At 39.8% G+C, this 19,724-nt stretch overlaps 1 protein-coding gene and 1 pseudogene across 1 annotated transcript in view; both read right to left on the bottom strand.

The window, feature by feature from the left end:
- The window catches only part of Pias1 (protein inhibitor of activated STAT 1), a 132,351-nt gene that overhangs the window by 89,241 nt on the left and 23,386 nt on the right, over positions 1-19,724 (bottom strand). The window contains exon 2 of the mRNA XM_008836534.3: positions 6,461-6,905. Within this exon, the coding sequence (XP_008834756.1) occupies positions 6,461-6,905 (445 nt within the window). The remainder of the gene's footprint in view (positions 1-6,460; positions 6,906-19,724) is intronic.
- On the bottom strand, positions 17,773-17,904 carry LOC115070938 (annotated as a pseudogene).

Raw genomic sequence — 19,724 nt, 5'->3', positions numbered from 1 at the left:
TATATAATAGTTCCCAAGATTGCATTCAAATACACACATATTCATCTACTAAAAACATACTTAATGCCTCAGGGTTCCAAGACAACTATATGAACACTACTAAAAATGGTAAATTAAAAACCACCAGACAAAAGATTATCTACAAAGAATAAAAGATTTAGAAGGTAAATCTTAGATTTCTGTTTTGAAGATCAGAAACCACCTGCTGCCAAATTAGGAAGCAAAGGTTCTAGTTAGAAAACCTGCTTACAGAAACACTGCTTTCAATTTCCTCAAATTCGAACACAGCTTGTGCTGAACGACTTCTTTATTTTTTATTTATTTTATTTATTTATTTAGCCTTTTTGAGACAGGGTCTCCCTGAAGCTCCAACTGGCCTGGAACTTGCTATGTAGACTAGGCTAGCCTCAAACTCACAAAGATCTGCCTGCCTCTGACTCCCAAGTGCTGGGGATTAAAGGCATGTGCCACCACATCTGGCAAGGGACATCTTTCAAAAGTGTTCACAAAACCTCTGAAAGCTCTTTTCAACGTCCTTAGGGCCTGCATCCCTAATTTACATTGTCTGATCTCTAGGCACTGGCTATTAGGATGTAGAAGAAGGAAAACTCAATTATAAAAAAATGAGAAGGAAATTGTGAAATATAATCCCATGTCAGAGGAGCCCTTGGCAGAAAATCCCAGTGACCATTACTGAGATGCAGCAGGAACCTTACCACAAGGCACAAAGCAGAACAGGTTATCCTAGCTACTTCGGAGTGTGGAAGCCTTTGTTGTCTTTATTTCTCTAAAGCAAAACCCAATTTTGTATATATGAATATATGTTTTTATATGCACACAACCCACACAAATAGATTTTATTCAGAAGTTTTTATGAATGATTCATACATGGTCACAAGCCTAAAACTGTTGCAAATATCTATATGGAAACATTCCACTTTAAAAAGGACAGGGATAGCCTTTTATTTTAGTTGAAATACCAGCATGGTGACAGACACCTGTAATGTCAGTTCTCAGGCAGAAGCAGGAGGATCTCAAGTTTCAGGTCAGCCTGGACTACATAAGGAGACCCTGACAATCAATGGACTGATTTCAGGTGTAAACTAAATGTTTTTGTTTTGTTGTTGTTGTTGTTGTGTGTGTGTGTGTGTGTGTGTGTGTTTGGGTGAGTCTGGGATTACAAGCATGTATTACAACACACAGTCTCTGAATATCTTTAAATGTGTTTAAATCCAAAGTTTATGGCCAAATGGAAGGGAAAAGATGAACAAAAATTTACCTGTCACATTCTGAACTCAAGTGCCAGTTGTAGTGAGTTCATCAACTAACTATAGGCCAAAACTAAGCTCTTTAAGGGTATTATTTATTTTTTAAGTTTTATTCATTTTTTATTTTATGTGTACGAGTGTACTGCCTGCATGTAAGTACACCTGTGTCATGCAATGCCCGAGGTTAGAAGAGGGCATTGGATTCCCTGGAACTCGAGTTACCAGCAGCTGTTAGCCACTATGTGGGTGCTGGGAATCAAACTCAGGTCTTCTGCAAGAACAGCCAGTGCTCTTAACCACTGAGCCATCTCTCCAGCTCCAAAGGCTTTACTTTAAACATAAGCAGTTTCTGGAACAGATAAAAATACTAGAATTTATTTACTTAAAAAAATTTTAATATTATTTTTTTTTAACTGAGCATATGGTAGGGGTTTATTTACAGAAGAATGGGTCCCCACATTTAGAGCTTTGTGGTAAGGTCCATACTCAAATACAGATCCTGTGACCTCCCAACAGCTGCACAAAATGGTAAGAGAGGTGCCTCTTGGTGTTCTTAGCTTATATATCCTTAGCCCCTCCCCCACATGCAGCTAAGGTCTACTGACTGGGTGGGAGGGGTAACTGACTCCCCCCTCGACTCCTTGATGAGCATGGGAAGGTGGTCTGACTATAGTTTGCAGGCTTAGTGGTTGGAGGACATTTCCAGTTAACACTCCACCCTTCCTCCAGCTCTTAAATTCTTTCTACCAAACTCTTCCATAAAAGTCCCTGAGCCTTGGAGAAGGGTGGTAGATGTGGTTGATCTTCCTGTGAATTTACTTTTTCAAAATGCATCAATTTTCCAAGATTCAAGCAAATGAGTTATTGGAGAAAAAAACTGTACGGAAGCGAATTGGAGGTGAGTATGATCAAGATGCATCATATACATGTATGAAGCTGTCAAAGAATCAAAATATGTCCATTAAGAAAGTGAAGGAAGCCATGGTGGTACACACAGATAGTAGTGGTACTTGAAAGGCTGAGGTGTCAGTACTGCAGAGAGTTCAAGGCCTGCCTAGACTACACATAAGGAGTTCCAAGGTCTGGGCTACACGAAACTGTCTCAAACAACTTCTGCTGCATGGTAGTGCACGCCTTTAATCCCAGCACTTGGGAGGCAGAGGAAGGGGGATCTTTGTGAGTTCAAGGCCAGCCTGGTCTACATAGTGAGCTCTAGGACAGCTGGGGCTACAGGGAGACTCTATCTCAAAAAGACCAAAAAAAAAAAAAAAACCAACTTCTGTGAAAATTCTCAAAATGTCTCCTCAATATTCACTGAAATATGAAAATCCCCAAAACTAATAAAACATTTAATGAACTATGACAGGAGTCAAACTTTCTTCTGAAAGAGCCAGATAGTAACTAAATACTTTAGGCTTTGCAGGTACACGTGGTCTCTATTACATACTCACTGCTTTTTGTATGTATGTATATTATGTATGTATGTATTTATTTGGAGGGGGAGAACATGTGCTAAAGTGCACATGTGGAAGTCGGAGGACAACTTTCAGGAATCAGTTTTCTCCTTCTACCATGTAGATCCCCGGGCTCAAACACAGGTTGTCAGCCTTGACAGCAGGCCCCTCTAGCTTGACACCTTCTGTTACACAGTCATTGGCTTAATACAACTTTCCTGGAGTATAAACAACAATCCTGAGCAGAGTGTGTGGCTTACACTTAGAATCAGAATCCCAGAGGCAGAAGCAGGAGGACTGCTGCAAATTCCAAGCCAACCTGGGCTACACAGTGAGTTCCAGACCAGCCAGGGCTACAGAATGAGATCTTGTTTTAAACCATAGCAGTAAAATTCAGGTCACAAGCTAGAATTAGCTTTCCAGCTGCAGTTTGCCAGCTTGGGTTACACAGTGATACTCCATCTCAAAAAGTCTTTAAAACATGAAAACAGTAAGACCCAAGTGTAAATTGGTGAATTAAGTGAACCTACAATGCCCACACAAGTGCGAAACTAAAAGAAAAAATTATTGGAAATGAAAACCTTATATATATATTCAAGCAAAGGAATTCAGTAAAATAAGTTTTTCTTTTTTAAAAAAAATTTATTATTTTATGTGTATGAATGTACTGCCTGCATGTGTGTGAGTACACCCGTGTCTTACAATGCCCATGGAGGTCAGAAGAAGGCATCAGATCCCCTGAAACTGCAGTTACAGACAGCTATTAGCCACCACGTGAGTGCTAGGAATCGAACCCAGGTCCTCTGCAAGAGCAGTCAGTGCTCTTAACCACCGAGCCATCTCTCCAGTCTCATAAGTTTAATTTTCTAAGCATTGTCTAATATAAATATCCAGTTTGGACCTCCATAACAAAATTTATACACATATTAAATATCATCAAATCATACCAACTTAGGTTTATGTTAGTGAAAGTGAAAGCACAATAAATTAATTATTAAGACCCAAAGAAAGTTTGGAGGCTGCGATGCAAATAAAATATAAACAATCATTTTTTTTCCAAATCTCTGATCTGATTTTTTTCAGATGTATCTACCTGAGTACATACAAGCTTTATATAGATATAGACATGGTCTTTAATTTAAAATGAGAAAGATATATGCCTACAGACAAAGATGCTTATTAGACAAAAAAGACAAATCACACAATACTATGTATACAATTCATCTATAAAAGCAAAAAATGTCATTTGTTGTCTGTGTGCACACACAAACTGTTAAGGAAGAGACTCCCAACAATTTCTTTGAAAAACAAACGAATTTTATAAACATTGGGGAGATTCTCAACAAGTCTTGTCTTTTCTTGCTATGCCCATGTTAAGAATAAAATGTGAGATACAATCCATGCTATTTCATGGGCTGAGGTGGCTCAGCAGATAAAGGCACTTGCCCACAAGCCTAACACAACCAAAATTTGGTCCCCAGATCCCATGTGGTAGGAGAGAACCAACTCCCACAAGTTGTCCTCTGACCTCCCACACCTGCCATGGCACATGCACGCACGAGTACAGACACATACAATGTAAAAAAATAATAAAACTCATGTTTGAAAATCACTTCTACATCTTCATTTATTCTGATAAATTCTGCTAGATTTAATTAAAAACAAATACTTCCCAGGTCAAAGAGAATTCTAGTAAGGGTTATTTAAAAAAAAAAGGGGGGGGTGCATGAAGATGGGAGGATGTGCTAAGGAGGGTCTGAGGGGAGTTGGAAAGGGAAATAAGGGGGTGGGTATGATCAAAATATACTGTATACATGTATGAACCTTTCAAGTATTTACAAAAATGCTGCCAGGCATGATAGCATGCACTTTTAGTCCCAGCATGGGCAGGGTCAGGGGCAGAGGCAGGCGGATCTTTGTGAGTTCAAGGCCAGCCTGGTCTACATAGTGAGTTCAGCTGGAGCTACAGGGAAACCCTGTCTCAAAAATAGCAAAAATACTTTTTAAAAAAATTATATATGTATTTATTTATTTATGCATGTGGGAGGTGCATTCCCATCATATCAGTACTTGGGAGGTAGAAACAGAAATATCAAGAGTTCAAGGCAAGCCTGGGCTACATCAGACCTTGACAAAAACCAAAAACCCAAACCAAAAGCTCTCTCACCCATCCCCAAAACTGAAATTTTTAATATTTATGACAGGAATCAACAAACGTTTTCTTAAATGCCAGAGAATAAAAGCTTCAGGCTTTACAGGCACACATGGTCTATTATATATTCACTAGCTCTGCTTACATTTTAAGAGTATAAAAAAATGTGAGCAGGGCATGGTGCTCACACACATAATTTCAGCACCAGAAGGTAGAGGTGGGGAGGACTGCTATGAGTTCCAGGCCAGCCTGGGTGAGAGTGAGATCCTGTCTCAAACAACAACAAAATTCTTAACTAAGTGTTACACAAAAACAGGTCACAGGCTGGAATTGGCTTGCCCACCAGTTTGCCCAACAGTGATTTATAACAACAAACCAGCACATGGAAGTGTGCTATTTAAGTATTTTATACCAAAGGCATGAAAGGTCACAACAGGGCCAGATGTGTTTTATATTAAATAAGATGGCATTATACTGATTCAAATTATAAGCTGCCTGGTGTGGTAGTGCACACCTGTAGTCCCAGCACTTGGGAAACAGAGGCAGGTGGATCTCTGTGAGTTCAAGGCCAGCCTGGTCTACATAATGAGTTCCAGGCCAGCTGGGGCTACAGGGAGACCCTGTTTCAAAAAGACCAAAATATTAATACATAAATAAAACTAAAATTATAAGCTGATTAAATATACATTGAATTCTAAATGCTTGACAAGGAATTGGAAGGATGAAAAACACAATAATCAGAATTTATAGCATTCATATTATATATAAATACAAATTCATTATATAGCAATGTGTATGCATCAAGCACACATATTCACTTGGAAAAATCAGCTCAAACTTGAATACTAGACATCAATACTCAAATTTCCTTTCATGATAATTAAAATCATTCACACATTCAAGTAATCAAACTAGTTTTAGATGTCACCGACCACTGGAAATTAAGAACAGAATTTAGACACTGGCAGTAATTTACTTGGTTTTAACTTTTTAATTTTAAGGATTACTGTACAGCATTAATCAACAAGTCTGGCTTGGTGGCCCACACTTTTAATCCTGACACTGGGGAGGCAGAAGGAGGCAGACCTCTGTGAGCCTAAGGCCAGCCAGAGTTAAATGGTAAGGCCTTGTTTCCAAAAAATAAAATTTAAAATAGATCTGTTTTTTTAAATTTCTTAATATTTATTGTATCTACAACTACTGATCACTATACGACCTTTTACTTCTAAAAGACAGCTTTTCTATATTTAATTTAATCTAAACTCAAAAGATTCTCATATCATTTGGCTGCTACTACCAAATGTAAATCTCATTATGAATAAGAAATTGGGTCACATTAAAAGTCTAAGCTGAGCTGACACGGTAGCACATGCCTTTGATCCCAGCACTTAGGAGACAGAGGCTGGCAGGTATCTGTGAGATTTAGGCCAGTCTGGTCTACGTGGTAAGTTCCAAACCAGTTGAGGGCTACAAGGAGACCTTATCTCAACAAAACAAAACAAAACAAAACAAAATGTAAAAAAGTCTAAAATGAAAATTTCATCCCACAAAAGTAAACGAACAGCTTAATATAATAATAATCTTACCTAGACTGGTAGGTTTTATCAGTTCATCCAGTAAGTCATAAAATGGTAGCTTTTGAAGTTTTATATCCGGATGGACTGGATGAAGAGCTGATGTAAGATGTGGGAGTTCCAGTTCATGTTTAGGTCCCAGAAGAGAAACAGGGAGTAATGGTGAAGATGCAGGGTGACCATCATAAGTGAGCTGTGGAATGGTGGATGGAGACAAAGTTGCTGGCATAGGACTTGAATGTACGTTGGGGATAGACAAGTCCGCAGGCGTCATAATTTTCTGGGGGAACCGCCGCCTGTAGAGTTCTTTAATTTTCATTTGTACAGCAGGGCTACAACCAGCCTTTAGCAAATGCAGGGCTTTTGTGAGAAGTTCGTGTTTGCGTCCGTGCTTGTTCCTCCCAGCGTAGCCCAACAGTACTTGGAGTTCAGAAACTCTAAGGCTCATAACCATTTGCTTAGAGAAAAAATAAAATGTAAAGCATTAGTATCCAGAAACATAATTTACAATATTAAAGTTTTTGTTCCAGACCCTCTATGGTGGTTTGCTTAAACCAGCCCATTTGCCATCCTGTTCCAAACTTTCAAATTTTAACCAATTAAATAAACAAGGCCAATTTTAAAGGTATTGTTCATAAAGTAATACACTATGCAGAACCATAGCTCACTTTATCCTATTGTTCTGATGAATTTACCAGGCACTTAACTGATCCTCCAAAAGAGATACTATGGGAATAGTAAAGGGCAATAATGTACCCCAAGAACACACTTGTGCTTTTGGTAGAAAACACTGTGAGTATATACGAAACAAACAGCCAAGCTCAAACAGCAGACATATTCTTGAATATTGCATGTTAGTAAGTACTGCTTTTTGTACTAACTCTGGAATTTGAGAAGCTTAAAACTACTCTCCTTTTTGGACCAAATACTACCACTGGTATTTCTTACAGACTGTCACTTAAGTCTTTACAACTCACAAGGTGTTATCCTAACCTCCCCTAGGGACACACAGCTAACTTTAAGGACTGCAACACAGCTGTAACAGATTTTAGAGCCCACACTTTCCACCAAGCCAGTAGGAAATTGATCTGTATACTAGAATATTCAAGCAACAGTACAGAAACAACAAAACACTCTACCCAAATCCTACAGGTATTTTTCTTTTCTTGATTATTAGCAGAGGTTGTAAATAATTACTGTGATGCCAACAGGGTATCATTTTCTCCCTACTCATCAAAATGTCCTAATGGGACACAAAATAGTTGAAAAAAATGTTTAATATTTATTTAAAAGAGAACTGCCAGGTGTAGTGGTACATCTTTAATCCCAGCACTGGAGGAAAAGGCAGGCATTCTGTGTGCATTCAAAGTCAGCCTGGCCAACACAGCAAGTTCCAGGTCATCCAAGGCTACATAGTGAAAGCCGTGTGTGTTTGTGTGTGTGTGTGTGTGAGTGAATGAATGGATGGATGGATGAATGAATGAGTGAATGAATGAATGTAGAGCCAGCAAGATGGCTCAATGGGTAAACATTCTGCCATCAAGCTTGATGACTAGAGTTCAATCGCTGGGGACTCACATGGTGGAAGGAGAGAACCAACTCCCAGAAGTTTTCCTCTTAACACTAGCTATCATAATGGCAAATATTTGTTCTAAAGGAGGCAAAAACAGTATTAATTTTAGAGACAACTATCTTTCCCTTTAATCCAACTCTATTCTCTGTGTCACAAACAAAACCAGCAATTCGGTAATTACCAGTGATGGTAACTTTGTTCTTAACTCATAAGTACAAGATTAAATGTAGCACAGACATATTATTGCTGTATTTTTATGGAATACACTGACAATTTACATAAAATAAAATCTTTTGCTTAAAGAATCAAAGAAAAAGTTAAATGACAAAATAAAATTGACAGCTATCAATTACATTTTGACTGCCTCAAAAAAGCCAAAGTAATTTATGTCATGTTAATTAGCAGAGGTGCTAAACATTACCATTGAAATCTACCCGATGACTTGATAGACGTATACACAGGTGCCAAGGATCCGAGTGCAACTGATTATGACTAGTATTAATCAGATACATACAGATTAGAGAACGCATGAGCCAACATCTCAGTGTTATTAGCAAAAACAATGAGTCTTTTCTGTAAGAAAGACTCATTTTAAAGGTTAAAAACTCATTCAATTTTATGTCCTACTGGGCTTATACTGAGTTCAATATTGTATAACTATTAATTCAACAGCAAATCTAAAAATTTTATAGCCACTTTTGAAAGAGATGTATCTTTGCTCTGGAAACTGTTATTGAGTATGTTAAAGCTATGATGAAATCCTCCTTCTAAAAAATTTTTTTAAAAATTAAAAAAAAAAAAGCCGGACGTTGGTGGCGCATGCCTTTAATCCCCACACTCAAGAGGCAGAGGCAGGCGGATTTCTGAGAGTACAAGGCCAGCCTGGTCTACACAGTGAGTTCCAGGACAGCTGGGGTTACAGGGAGACCCTGTCTCAAAAAAGACAAAAAAGGCAAAGCCACAGCTAAAATCATACTTCCATAGCATGTGCTCAAAAGACAGCTGCTATTATCAAGTCAACTCTCCAATTTTTGCTTTCTTTTTATAAATAGGATTCATCATTAATTATGATTTTGAGGCAGAAATTACCTTTTATTTTTTAGCATGGGAAACAAAGAAACCTGCTGAATGTCCACAACTAATTCTACTTCAAATACATTTTCACATTTAAACAGTGACATTTAGAGAAAAACAAACCACATGCCTTTTAATGGGGAAACAACCAGAAAAGTCATCAAAGATTATTTAGCTTCAACTTCTTCGAGCTTCAGCATTTTGGCCTCAAAAACAGTTATATGGTTAAGATGTGTATGAGTCAAATGAAGCATTCACTGCACCTCAAAACCTTGTTCAGTAAAGACCAGGTGCTTTCCACTGCTATTATTGAGCAGCTGTTGCATACTCTGAGGACTGTAATAAGCACACAGTATTTTAAAGAACTGAAGAAGGGGGCGGGAAAAACACTGAGCCATCTGAACATCACTCAACCGAAAAACTGCACAGCAGCTTGAACACACATGCGGAAGTGTTGACAACACACAGGAAAACTAAGCACTTCAATACTTCTGAGATGTTGAAAGGAAATACATGTTAATCTGCCATGTGCTTAAAATTCTGTTTGTTAGCACCACAATAAATGCGTATTTACAACTAAGGCTGATATCAATCACTTTTGCTATCAGCAATCATCACCTCCTTGGGAATTCCAACACTGCAGACTACATCTTCCAATGACATGGTTCTTAACTCCTAGGGGATTAAAAGTGACTGAAAAGTATATGTATTCTGTTAAAGAAATCCTGAAATAATTTTTTTGATCAGACAGACATGCACACAATTTTTAAAATTTAAAATATTTTTGTTTTTAAAAAATATTTTATTTTTTTCAGGTATGATGGCCCACGGTGGTAGCAGAGGCAGGCAGATCTCTGTGAGATCAAGGCTAGCCTGTTCTACTGTTCAGGCTAGATGTAGCTACCAGGAGACCCTGTCTCAAACAAACAATAGAAAAGAGGAAGGGAGGGAGGGAGGGGAAAGATTTTGTTTTTATTTATGTGATATAAATGTGCATTTGGGTGCTTGAGGAGGTCAGAAGAGGGCCTCAGATTCTCTGGCGCTAGAGTTACAGGCAGTTGTGAGCAGCCAAATGTAGGGGTTGAGAACTGAACCCCAATCCTCTGGAAGGACAGCAAGCATGCTTAACTGCTCTGCTCTCTCTCCAGCCACTCATATACACAATTTTAAAAAGCCAAACAGTGAGTCGGATGTAGTGGTGCATGCCTTTAGTCCCAGCACTTGGGAGGCAGAGGTAGGCAGACCTCTGTGAGTTCAAGGCCAGCCTGGTCTACATAGTGAGTTCCAGGACAGCTGGGGCTACAGGGAGACCCTGTCTCAAAAAGACAAAAAAAAAAAAAAAAAAAAAAAAAAAACAAAATTTTGAAAAAAAAAAAAAAAAAAAAAAAAAAAAAAAAAAAGCCAAATAGTTTTTAAAAAATATTTTATTATTTTTATTTTAGGTTATTTGAGTTTATGGTCTGCATGTACATAAGTGTACCCATGTTGTGCGATGCCTGCGGAAGTCAGAAGAGGATGTCAGATTCCCTGGAACTGGAGTTACAGACAGTTGTTAGCTGCCGTGTGGAGGTTGGGAATAGAACCAGTGCTCTTAACCACTGAGCTATCTCTCCAGCCCCCCAAAAGCCAAATAGTTTTGTAAGAAAAACAGCAGTCCCTTGAGCCAGGTGTGGTCATGCATGCCTTTAATTCCCAGGATTCGGGAGGCAAAGGCAGGTGGATCTCTGGGAGTTCAAGGCCAACGTGATCTATTATATAAAGTTCTAAGCCAGGTGGGGCTACAGGGAGACCTTGTCTCAAAAAGACCAAAACAAACAAACAAACAAACCAGCAGTCCCTTGTTACACCCCTGATTTTAGCTATTTCTGCTGGGGTTCTATTCTTTAAAATTTCATTTCTTTTCTTCTTGTTTCTTTTTCGGTCTTTTTGAGATAAGGTCTCCCTGTAGCCCCCGCTGGCCTGGATTCGCTATGGAGACCAGGCTGGCCTCGAACTCACAGAGATCCACCTGCCTCTGCCTCCCAAGTGCTGGGACTAAAGGTGTACGCCACCACGCTCGCCTAAAATTTCTTTATTTTTATTTTATGAAAGTGCACCCCTGTGTACACTGCTTGCAGAAGCCAGAAGAGGGTGTAGGATCCCTTGGAGCTGGAGTAACAGTTGTTGGCCCCCATGTGGATGCACGGAACTGAACCCAGGTCCTCTGCAAGAACAGCCAGTGCTCTTAACCACTGAGCCATCTCTGCAAGCCCTCTTCTGGAGTTTTTCACCATCATCAGTACAGCTGTTCCTTAATTTCTTCTTTTTTCTTCTCCTGGTGTTTTTGAGACAGAGTGTCCTTGTAGCCCCAGCTGGCCTGAAACTTACAATGTAGACCAGGCTGGCCTTGAACTCAAAGCACCACCTGAATCTGTCTCCTGAGGACTGGGATTAAAGGCAGCTTTAAGTTTTCCTTGACTTCCAATTAAAAGAGATAACAGTTTTTAGCTAACCTGCCATCTCCCCCATCCTAATTTGTAGCTGGATCAACTGTCTATGCTTACATTATTACAATAGCTAAAGGTAAAACTGCATCACTCTTTTTCATGTAACTTTTGCTTTCTTTGTATTTAGTAACTGTACCATTTTTATGTCTAGTATTCTATATATGTATTTTCATCTGCAAACTCAAACTTTCCTCTCAATATATTCGATTATATGAGGTAAACCATTTTAACTGAGCTGCTTTTGTTTTGCATGCTTTATTTTCTTTTCTGATTTTGGTTTGTTTGCTTTGTTCAGACAGGGTTCTCCCTATATAGAGTTCCTATAGAGAACTTGGTATATATTCTAGACTGGCTTCAAATTCAAGATTTTCCTGCCTCAGTCCCTAGTTCTGGAATTACAGAAACATCCTTCTTCCTAAAGACACACATCCAGTAGCCCTCCGTCCAATGTGCACAGTTAGACCTCAGGTGAGGAATGGAATGTCCCTGATATGTCCTGGGAATTGTTTCCTCATCTCAGTTCCTTCGTTCTAGGCTTTCCTGTCCTTTTTGTTTGTTTGGCTGGTTTTGTTATTTGAGACAGGATCTCCCCATAGTTCCAGCTGGCCTGGACCCTGCTATGCATACAAGGCTGGCTTCTATCTCACAGAGAACCTCCAGCCTCTGCTGGGATTAAAGGCATATGCCACCATGCCTGGCAGCTTTCTGGTTGCACCCCTCTGCCCCCCCCCCCCCCCCCCCCCCCCCCCGGTCTTTTTGAGATGGTCTCCCAGTAGCCCCTGCCTGGAACTCACGATGTAGACCAGCCTGGCCTAGAACTCACAGAGATCCACCTGTCTCTGCCTCCCTAGCTGGCCCTGGACCCTGCTATGTAGTTAAGGCTGCCTTCTATCTCACAGAGAACTTCCTGCCTCTGCTAGCATTAAAGGTGTGCACCACCACACCTGGTCTTGCATTATCTTTAAAAATCTTCATTTATCCACAATCAGTGTCTTTGGCTCAGGACTGAATTTTAGAAAGAAAACTGTTTTGGCAGAATACTGAAGGCTTTTCTTCATTCTCTTCTGGTTTCCACTGTTGGTGTTAAGCTTAGACTGCTAGGCTCAGTGGCATATGCCTCTAACCCCAGCACTTGGGAGGCAGATGCAGGGAGATGTCACCCTCGGCTAAAATTTGTGTTTGAAGGTGAGCTACCTAAGACCCTGTCATAAACAAACAGGCCTGGCACTGTTCTCAACCCTAATCCTTCATGGTCTCCTGTAAATCCCCCACCTGGAAGCTTCTAGAATTTTCTCTTTTGGTGATCTTAAATTTTACAGTGTCCTGCCTCAGAACCAAGCTTTTTGGCTGTTTGTTTCTGTATGATCTAGTAATCTGAGCCTTTAAGTTTAGAGATGGGTGTCCTTTTTGGAAAGTTTACTGACAATAATCTTCAGTGTTTCTGTCTTTCTTGTATGCCTATTAGATTCTAACCTCCTGAGAATGACTCTGTAAAGGGTTCTCAGGAAAGAGCAGGGAGAAGTGAGGGTGTCTTCCTCATTCAAAAGAAGACAGTACCTTCAATCTCCTTCACAGATATGTAAAACTTGACAAACATTTACGCTTTCTGTAATTAAAAAGTGACAGTTTTACGACCTCATTAGCTATGACCTTACAGTATTAAAGGTCATATCTAAACAATGAGTAAGAAGTAGGTATTTCCAGCTGAACAATTACTCTCATTCACACATCCTACTGTGGTGGTTTACAGGATTACTCATAAAGCAGTCCCTGTATTATGAGTCTTTATCTAGTATCACTATATAAACAATTATAAACCAGAATGAAATTTTAAGATAGACAAATAGTTAATGATGTCATATTTCATGTATAACATTACTTTCTATAAATCTAAACTTCTCTAATTATATAAACTAAAGCTAGACATGGTGACTCAACCTTTTAGTCCTAGCACTCAGGAGGAGAGGCAGGAGGACAGCTTTGAGTTTGAGGCCAGCCTATCTACACAGTGAGTTCCAAGTCAATCAGAGCTAACAAATGAGACTGTCTCAAAAAACAACAAAATATATATATACAGTAAATGAAGCACAGTACAATAAAAATATTGTATTCTTTTTTTCTTTTTTTTTTTTGAGACAGGGTCTCCCTGTAGCTCCAGCTAGCCTGTAACTCGCTATGTAGACCAGGCTGGCCTCAAACTCACAGTATTTTCAGTCAGACTATTTATTCAATGGGACTAAATTCTAAATTTTGGATCATTCCTAATCTTTCTCACTAGAAATTGTTCATAAGCTGAGTACAGTGGCTCATGTATGTTCATCAGAGTCTGAGGCAGGATCACGGCCATGAGTGTGAAGCCAGTCTGGGCTACACACGAGTTTCAGAACAGTCTGGGCTACAGAGATGCAGTCTCAAAAAAAAAAAGAGAGGGGAGGGGGGTACCAATGAAAACAATAAAGCAAAGCACTTAAAAATCAACAGGTAGTAGCCAGGCGTGGTGGCACATGCCTTTAATCCCAGCATTCAGGAGGCAGAGGCTGGCAGATCTCTGTGAGTTCAAGGCCAGCCTGGTCTACATAGTGAGTTCCAGGACAGCTGGGGCTACAGGGAGACCCTGCCTCAAAAAGACCCCCCCCCCAAAAAAATCAACTGGTAGATTAGCAATTTTTCAACAATCCCTAGTTCAATTGGAAAACCCTGATAGCTTCTACTCATAGTATAAGAAGCTGGCTATATACTTTTCCATAATCATCTTTTTCCCAGTTTCTCATCTTTTATTTCTCAGCATAAGACATTTGGAAAGTGATCTGCAGCAACAGCCCCTCCAGCTGATCATGCTCCTTCTCTCCCAGTCTCCATTCTACCACACTGATTACACTGTGCTCTCAAAAAAGAGGACAAAATATTGTGATTATACATAAATGGAGATTTCATTCTCCTTTAAGCAATGTATAAAGTTAGCATTTTAAAAGGAGTGCCAGAGCTTCAGTCTTTGATGGCTGATTTACACACCATCCCCATCCATCCATGTCCTACCAAGCTTCATGAAACATATGGCTATAGGTTTCAAAAAGCTCCCTCTTGTTACCATGAATACTAAAAATAACAAATCTAACTCAGACTGTTTTAAAATTTGGATACAATATTAAGTTTAGTTTAATTTAATTTAAAATTTTAGAATTTAAAACACTAACACACTGACCAATTTAATATGCAGAGGCAGGAAAATATGGTTCTTATTTAAGGAAAAGGCTGCTCTGCACAAAGATGTGCTATAAATGCTTCTTAGATAGAAGCACAAGCACTCAATGAGTGTACAGAGCAAAGGACCACAGGAACAATGAACCGAGATAAACTAATCCAGAGGAACGCTTAAGTACCATATTAACTTCCAAAGAGTTAATCCAACACCTACTATGTGCCAGAATGGTAAGCCCATATATAGGATGTGGATTCTGAACTTGCTGCCAAGGCTAACTACCTTAGTTATCCTTGGAACCCACATGGTAGAAGGACAGAACTGATTCCTGTAGTTGTCTGCTGACCTCCACAGGGGACACACAGACACAGAGACATATACATACACACTAAATGTAATAAAATAAAATGAAGGATTGCCAGGAATGGTGGCATACACTCGAAATCCCAGCATTTGGGAGATTAAGACAGGACTGAAAGTTCAAGACTAGCCTGGGATACATAGCGAGACCCTGTCTGAAAAACCAAGAAAAAAGAAAAAAATGGGGTGGGGGTTGGGGGAGGCTTACATAAAAGTTCTCAAGGAATCCTTAAAATTTAAATTCTACAATGCTAGACCTATTAAATGAAATCTTTCTTATTCTTATACTCAGAGGAAATAGTTCATATGGTCAGTGAAATATTCCTATCTTAGAACTGTCTTCTGCCAGGTGTAGTGACACACAACTTTAATCTCAGCAATTGGGGGGCAGAGGCAGGTGGATCTCAGAAAGTTCAAGGCCAGTTTGGTAACACTGAGAGTTCCAGGCCATTCAGGGCTACATAGTGAGATCCTGTCTAAGAAATAAGTTTTCAGCCAGGCGTGGTGACGTACACCTTTAATCCCAGCACTCGGAAGCAGAGGCAGGCGGATCTCTGTGAGTTCAAGGCCAGCCTGATCTATATAGTGAGTTCCAGGACAGCTGGGGCTACAGGGAGACCCTGTCTCAAAAAGACCGAAAAATAAAAGAAAATAAGTTTTCAACTACAATCTTAAATGTCACCTAATGAGTTGATAAAATAATAAAATCTAGTATTTTAAATGCTTAAATAGGCTTGTTACACGCATGTTCTAGTAAACATGATTACCTTATTTAACCATCCTATGAACTCATGAGACAGACTACTATTACTCCCAACCTATGTATAAGAAAACTGACACTAAATTTGAGGTCAAACAGTAAATAACAATGTAGACAGAGCTCGAATCTGACCTCAGGCGTTCATAACTACTAACCAACAGCAATGTCCTATCACAAAACTCAGCCCAGTCAGAGACATAGGGAATAGGTGAAAGGGAACACTAAAGGACATAGTATGGAATTTAGACTATGAAGTGAGAAGGCAGTGGAATAAATACATGGGGGCAGTAAAAATGTAATAAAAACTGCTTGAGAAGTTAACTAAATGCCAGTAGGGTGGCTAAAAAAAGAAAAGTCTGCGAGGTAAGGCTTCTAAATAAAACACTGAAGCAACAAGCAGGAGTTGTTTATCCACATGAAAGAAGGACTTGTGACCACAGAAACAGAGGCAGTAAGGCCAAGAAATTCTAAGAGAAATTGTAAGGTGTATTCTATATTCTTGTGGGTCTTTCAAAAATTAATAATACCCTTGACCAAGGGAACCATTGTCATGTACTTTCTAAATAAAATGTAGAACTTAGGGGCTGGAGAGATGGCTCAGTGGTTAAAGGCACTGGCTGCTCTTACAGAGGAGCTGGCTTCAATTCCCAGCACCCACATGGTGGTTAAAAACTATCCATAACTCCAGTTCCAGGGGGTGCCCTCTTCTGGCTTCCACAGACATTGCACACATGTGGTACACCTACATACACACAGACAAAATGGAAGGAAGGAAGGGAGGGAGGAAGGGAAGGAGGGAGGGTAGAACTTTAAAGAAAGTTTGTCTACCAAACTCTGAAAGATCAGCCATTCCTTCCTAACCCTCCTCTAACCAGAAACATTCTTACTGTATTTGAAACGTTACATACTATCTCATCCAATTTGTTTCAGACAAGCAATGAAAGAAATTACATACACTGTCTGAGAAAAAGATGAGAAGCCTAAAAGGAGGGGGAGAGATTTCTTACAATTTATCTTTATTCTATGTGTGAGTGTTTTGCCTACAGTATTTAAGTGTGTGCATGCAATGCCTGCAGAGGCCAGAAGAGAGGGTTGGATTCCCCTGGAACTGGAGTTAAAGATGGTTGTGAGCTGCTATGTGGGTGCTGGGAACCAAAGTCAGGTCCTCTGCAAGAGCAGCCAGAGTTCTCAACCACTGAGGCATCTCTCCAGCTCCTGAGGAAATTTTAACATAACAAAAAAAGTAAGGAAAATAATGTGTTCTATAACTACAAAGTTCTTAAATGTCAGCCTTCAGTCTGGGTCCCAGAACTCAAGATGCAGGAAAAGCCTGGAGGGACCACTTCAGAGTGCCTGGCGGAACCTGCTCAAGGTTACAGAGCTACGAAGAAGTGGCCTCAGTCTCCAAAGTCCGATCCAAAGTCCCACAACACTCCAAGAACACTGACAACCACAGACGCTACTAACTCTAAAATGTTTTTGGAAATAACAGAAATGTGGGAGAACATAAAAGTGTTTAAAAAATATTTTTAATATTTTATTATTTTTATGTGTATGCTTGCATTGCCTTCAAGTAGGTAAGTGCATCCACGTCATGCAATGCCTGAGGAGGACAGAAGAGGCTGCTAGATCTCCTAGAACTGGAGTTATAGACAATTGTTAGCTGCCATGTGGGTGCTGGGATTTGAACCTGGGTCTTCTACAAGAACAGCCATGTTCGTAACCACTGAGCCAGCTCTCCAGCCCCCCATAAAATAGCATTTTAAAGATCTAGTCCTACTCTCCATCAATATATTGTTGTGTGTACACAGGTGTACAAATGTACTCTGCCATGTGTATACATGTTGCATTCCCCATCTTTTTTTCTTCCAGTCTCTGTAGAGACTGTCAAATGCAGATTATATTGCAAGTAGTCATGGCAGAGTATTGGGAAAAGTTTTCAATTAGCAATAAACACAATTTGGATAAACCCCATTGGCTACAATACTGCCACTGCACAAAATTTTTTTTTTTTATTATTATTATTATTATTATTATTATTATTATTATTATTATTATTTTATATGTATGAGTGTATTGTCTCTGTGCCAGTAGGTGCACCCATGTCATGCAATGCCCATGGAGGTCAGAAGAGGGTATCGGATCCCCTGGAACTGGAGTTAGGATGGTTGTTAGCTGCCATGTGGATGCTGGGAATCTAATCTGGGTCCTCTGCAAGAGCAGCCAGTGCTCTTAAAAATAAGATTAATTAACTTATTTAGGGGGTACAAGTGTGTGAAGATCAGAGGACTCAGTTTTCTCCTTCTACAACATGGATCCTAGGAATCAAACTCAAGTTTTCAGGCTTAGTGGTACATGTCCTTATCCACTGAGTCAACTTGCTGACTCCTCCTCAGAATTCTTGATCCCACTTTCAACAGTCTTCCTGGGTGAATGTGCCCTTCTCATGATTTCCAAATGCTATCCCTCATAACAACTCTCAAATCTTTACTTCTAGCCTAGTTTTCTCTTGAACTTCATATCTACTCAACATCTCTCCTCTATGTGTAAGAGGCACACAACACAGCATGTCGAAACCCAATGCACTGACTTTCTCCCAAGCCTTGCATCCCCCAACCAGCTATCTAATGCCCCACACACCACTGTCTCCTTCATTCTTACATCTATTACCAAGTCCTGGCAATCTTATCACCTTAAAATGTCCACGATTCTGCCACCACTTTGATTCATATTACCAAAATCCCATTCTAAATTTCTGTAGGCATTTTAGAAGGATTTTCTCTAGCCAGGCATGGTAGCTCATCCTTTAATACCAGAATTTGAGATGCACTGCCACCAGTTTGAGACCAGTCTGGGCTACATAGTGAATTCTAGGGCAGTCTGAGCTACAGAATAAGCATCTGTCAATAAAAATAAAAATAATAAGCCGAGTGTGGTGGCACATGCTGTTAGTCCCAGCACTTATGGGGCAGAGGCAGGTGAATCTCTGTGAGTTCAAGGCCAGCTGGGGCTATAGGGAGACCATGTCTCAAAAAGACCAAAAAATAAAATAATAATAATAAAATAAGCAGAAATAAAGACAGAGGGAGGGAAGGAAGGAGGGAGGGGAAAAGGGGAAAGGTTCTCTGCCTCTAGTACACCCTTTCCAAGTCATTTTCAGTGGTCTGTCTAATATGTAAGCCTGATCACGTCATGTTTTTTAACTTTTCAATGACTGCCTACAACCTCAGAGAAAAAGGTCATATTTTCAAAACTGGCCTAAGATAGACTTTGGCCAATCTCAGTCACTGACACCAAGCCCTAAACCAGTTCCCTATCCCCTAAGTCTTTATATTCACACTGCTCTTACAGGGAGAAACTCTTCCTGTCACTCCAAGTTTCTTCTAACTCATCTCATTCCAATTTCATCTTGTATATCATCACCTTTAGAGTACTTTTCTTTAGCTATTACTATTATTTGTTTGTTTTGAGATAGGGTCTCCCTGTAACGGAAGCTGACCTGGAGCTTGCTGTGTAGACCAGGTTGGCCTTGAGCTTACAGAAATCTGCCTGCCTCTGCCTCCCATGTGCTGGGGCTAAAGGCATGTGCCATCCACCATACCTGGCTCTAGAGAGTTTTCTTAAGTCACTCCAATACTGGCAAATTCACCTCCCTGCATACTCCAATTTAACCTGTTATAATTCTCTATTACATGATACACAGAGAGGTCCTACTTGCCCATTCTCTACCAAACTACAAGCTCAGTCCACAGAGAGTGTATCTTGCTCACAAATAAATAAGGGTACTCTGGCACCTCTCTTAAGTATTAGGACTCATGCTGGCA

Source organism: Nannospalax galili, unplaced genomic scaffold (assembly GCF_000622305.1).
Source record: "Nannospalax galili isolate Female #2095 unplaced genomic scaffold, S.galili_v1.0 scaffold54, whole genome shotgun sequence".
Classification (NCBI taxonomy): Eukaryota; Metazoa; Chordata; class Mammalia; order Rodentia; family Spalacidae; genus Nannospalax; species Nannospalax galili.
Note: the sequence above shows the minus strand (reverse complement) of the source record. Positions and strands in the feature narration are given on the sequence as shown.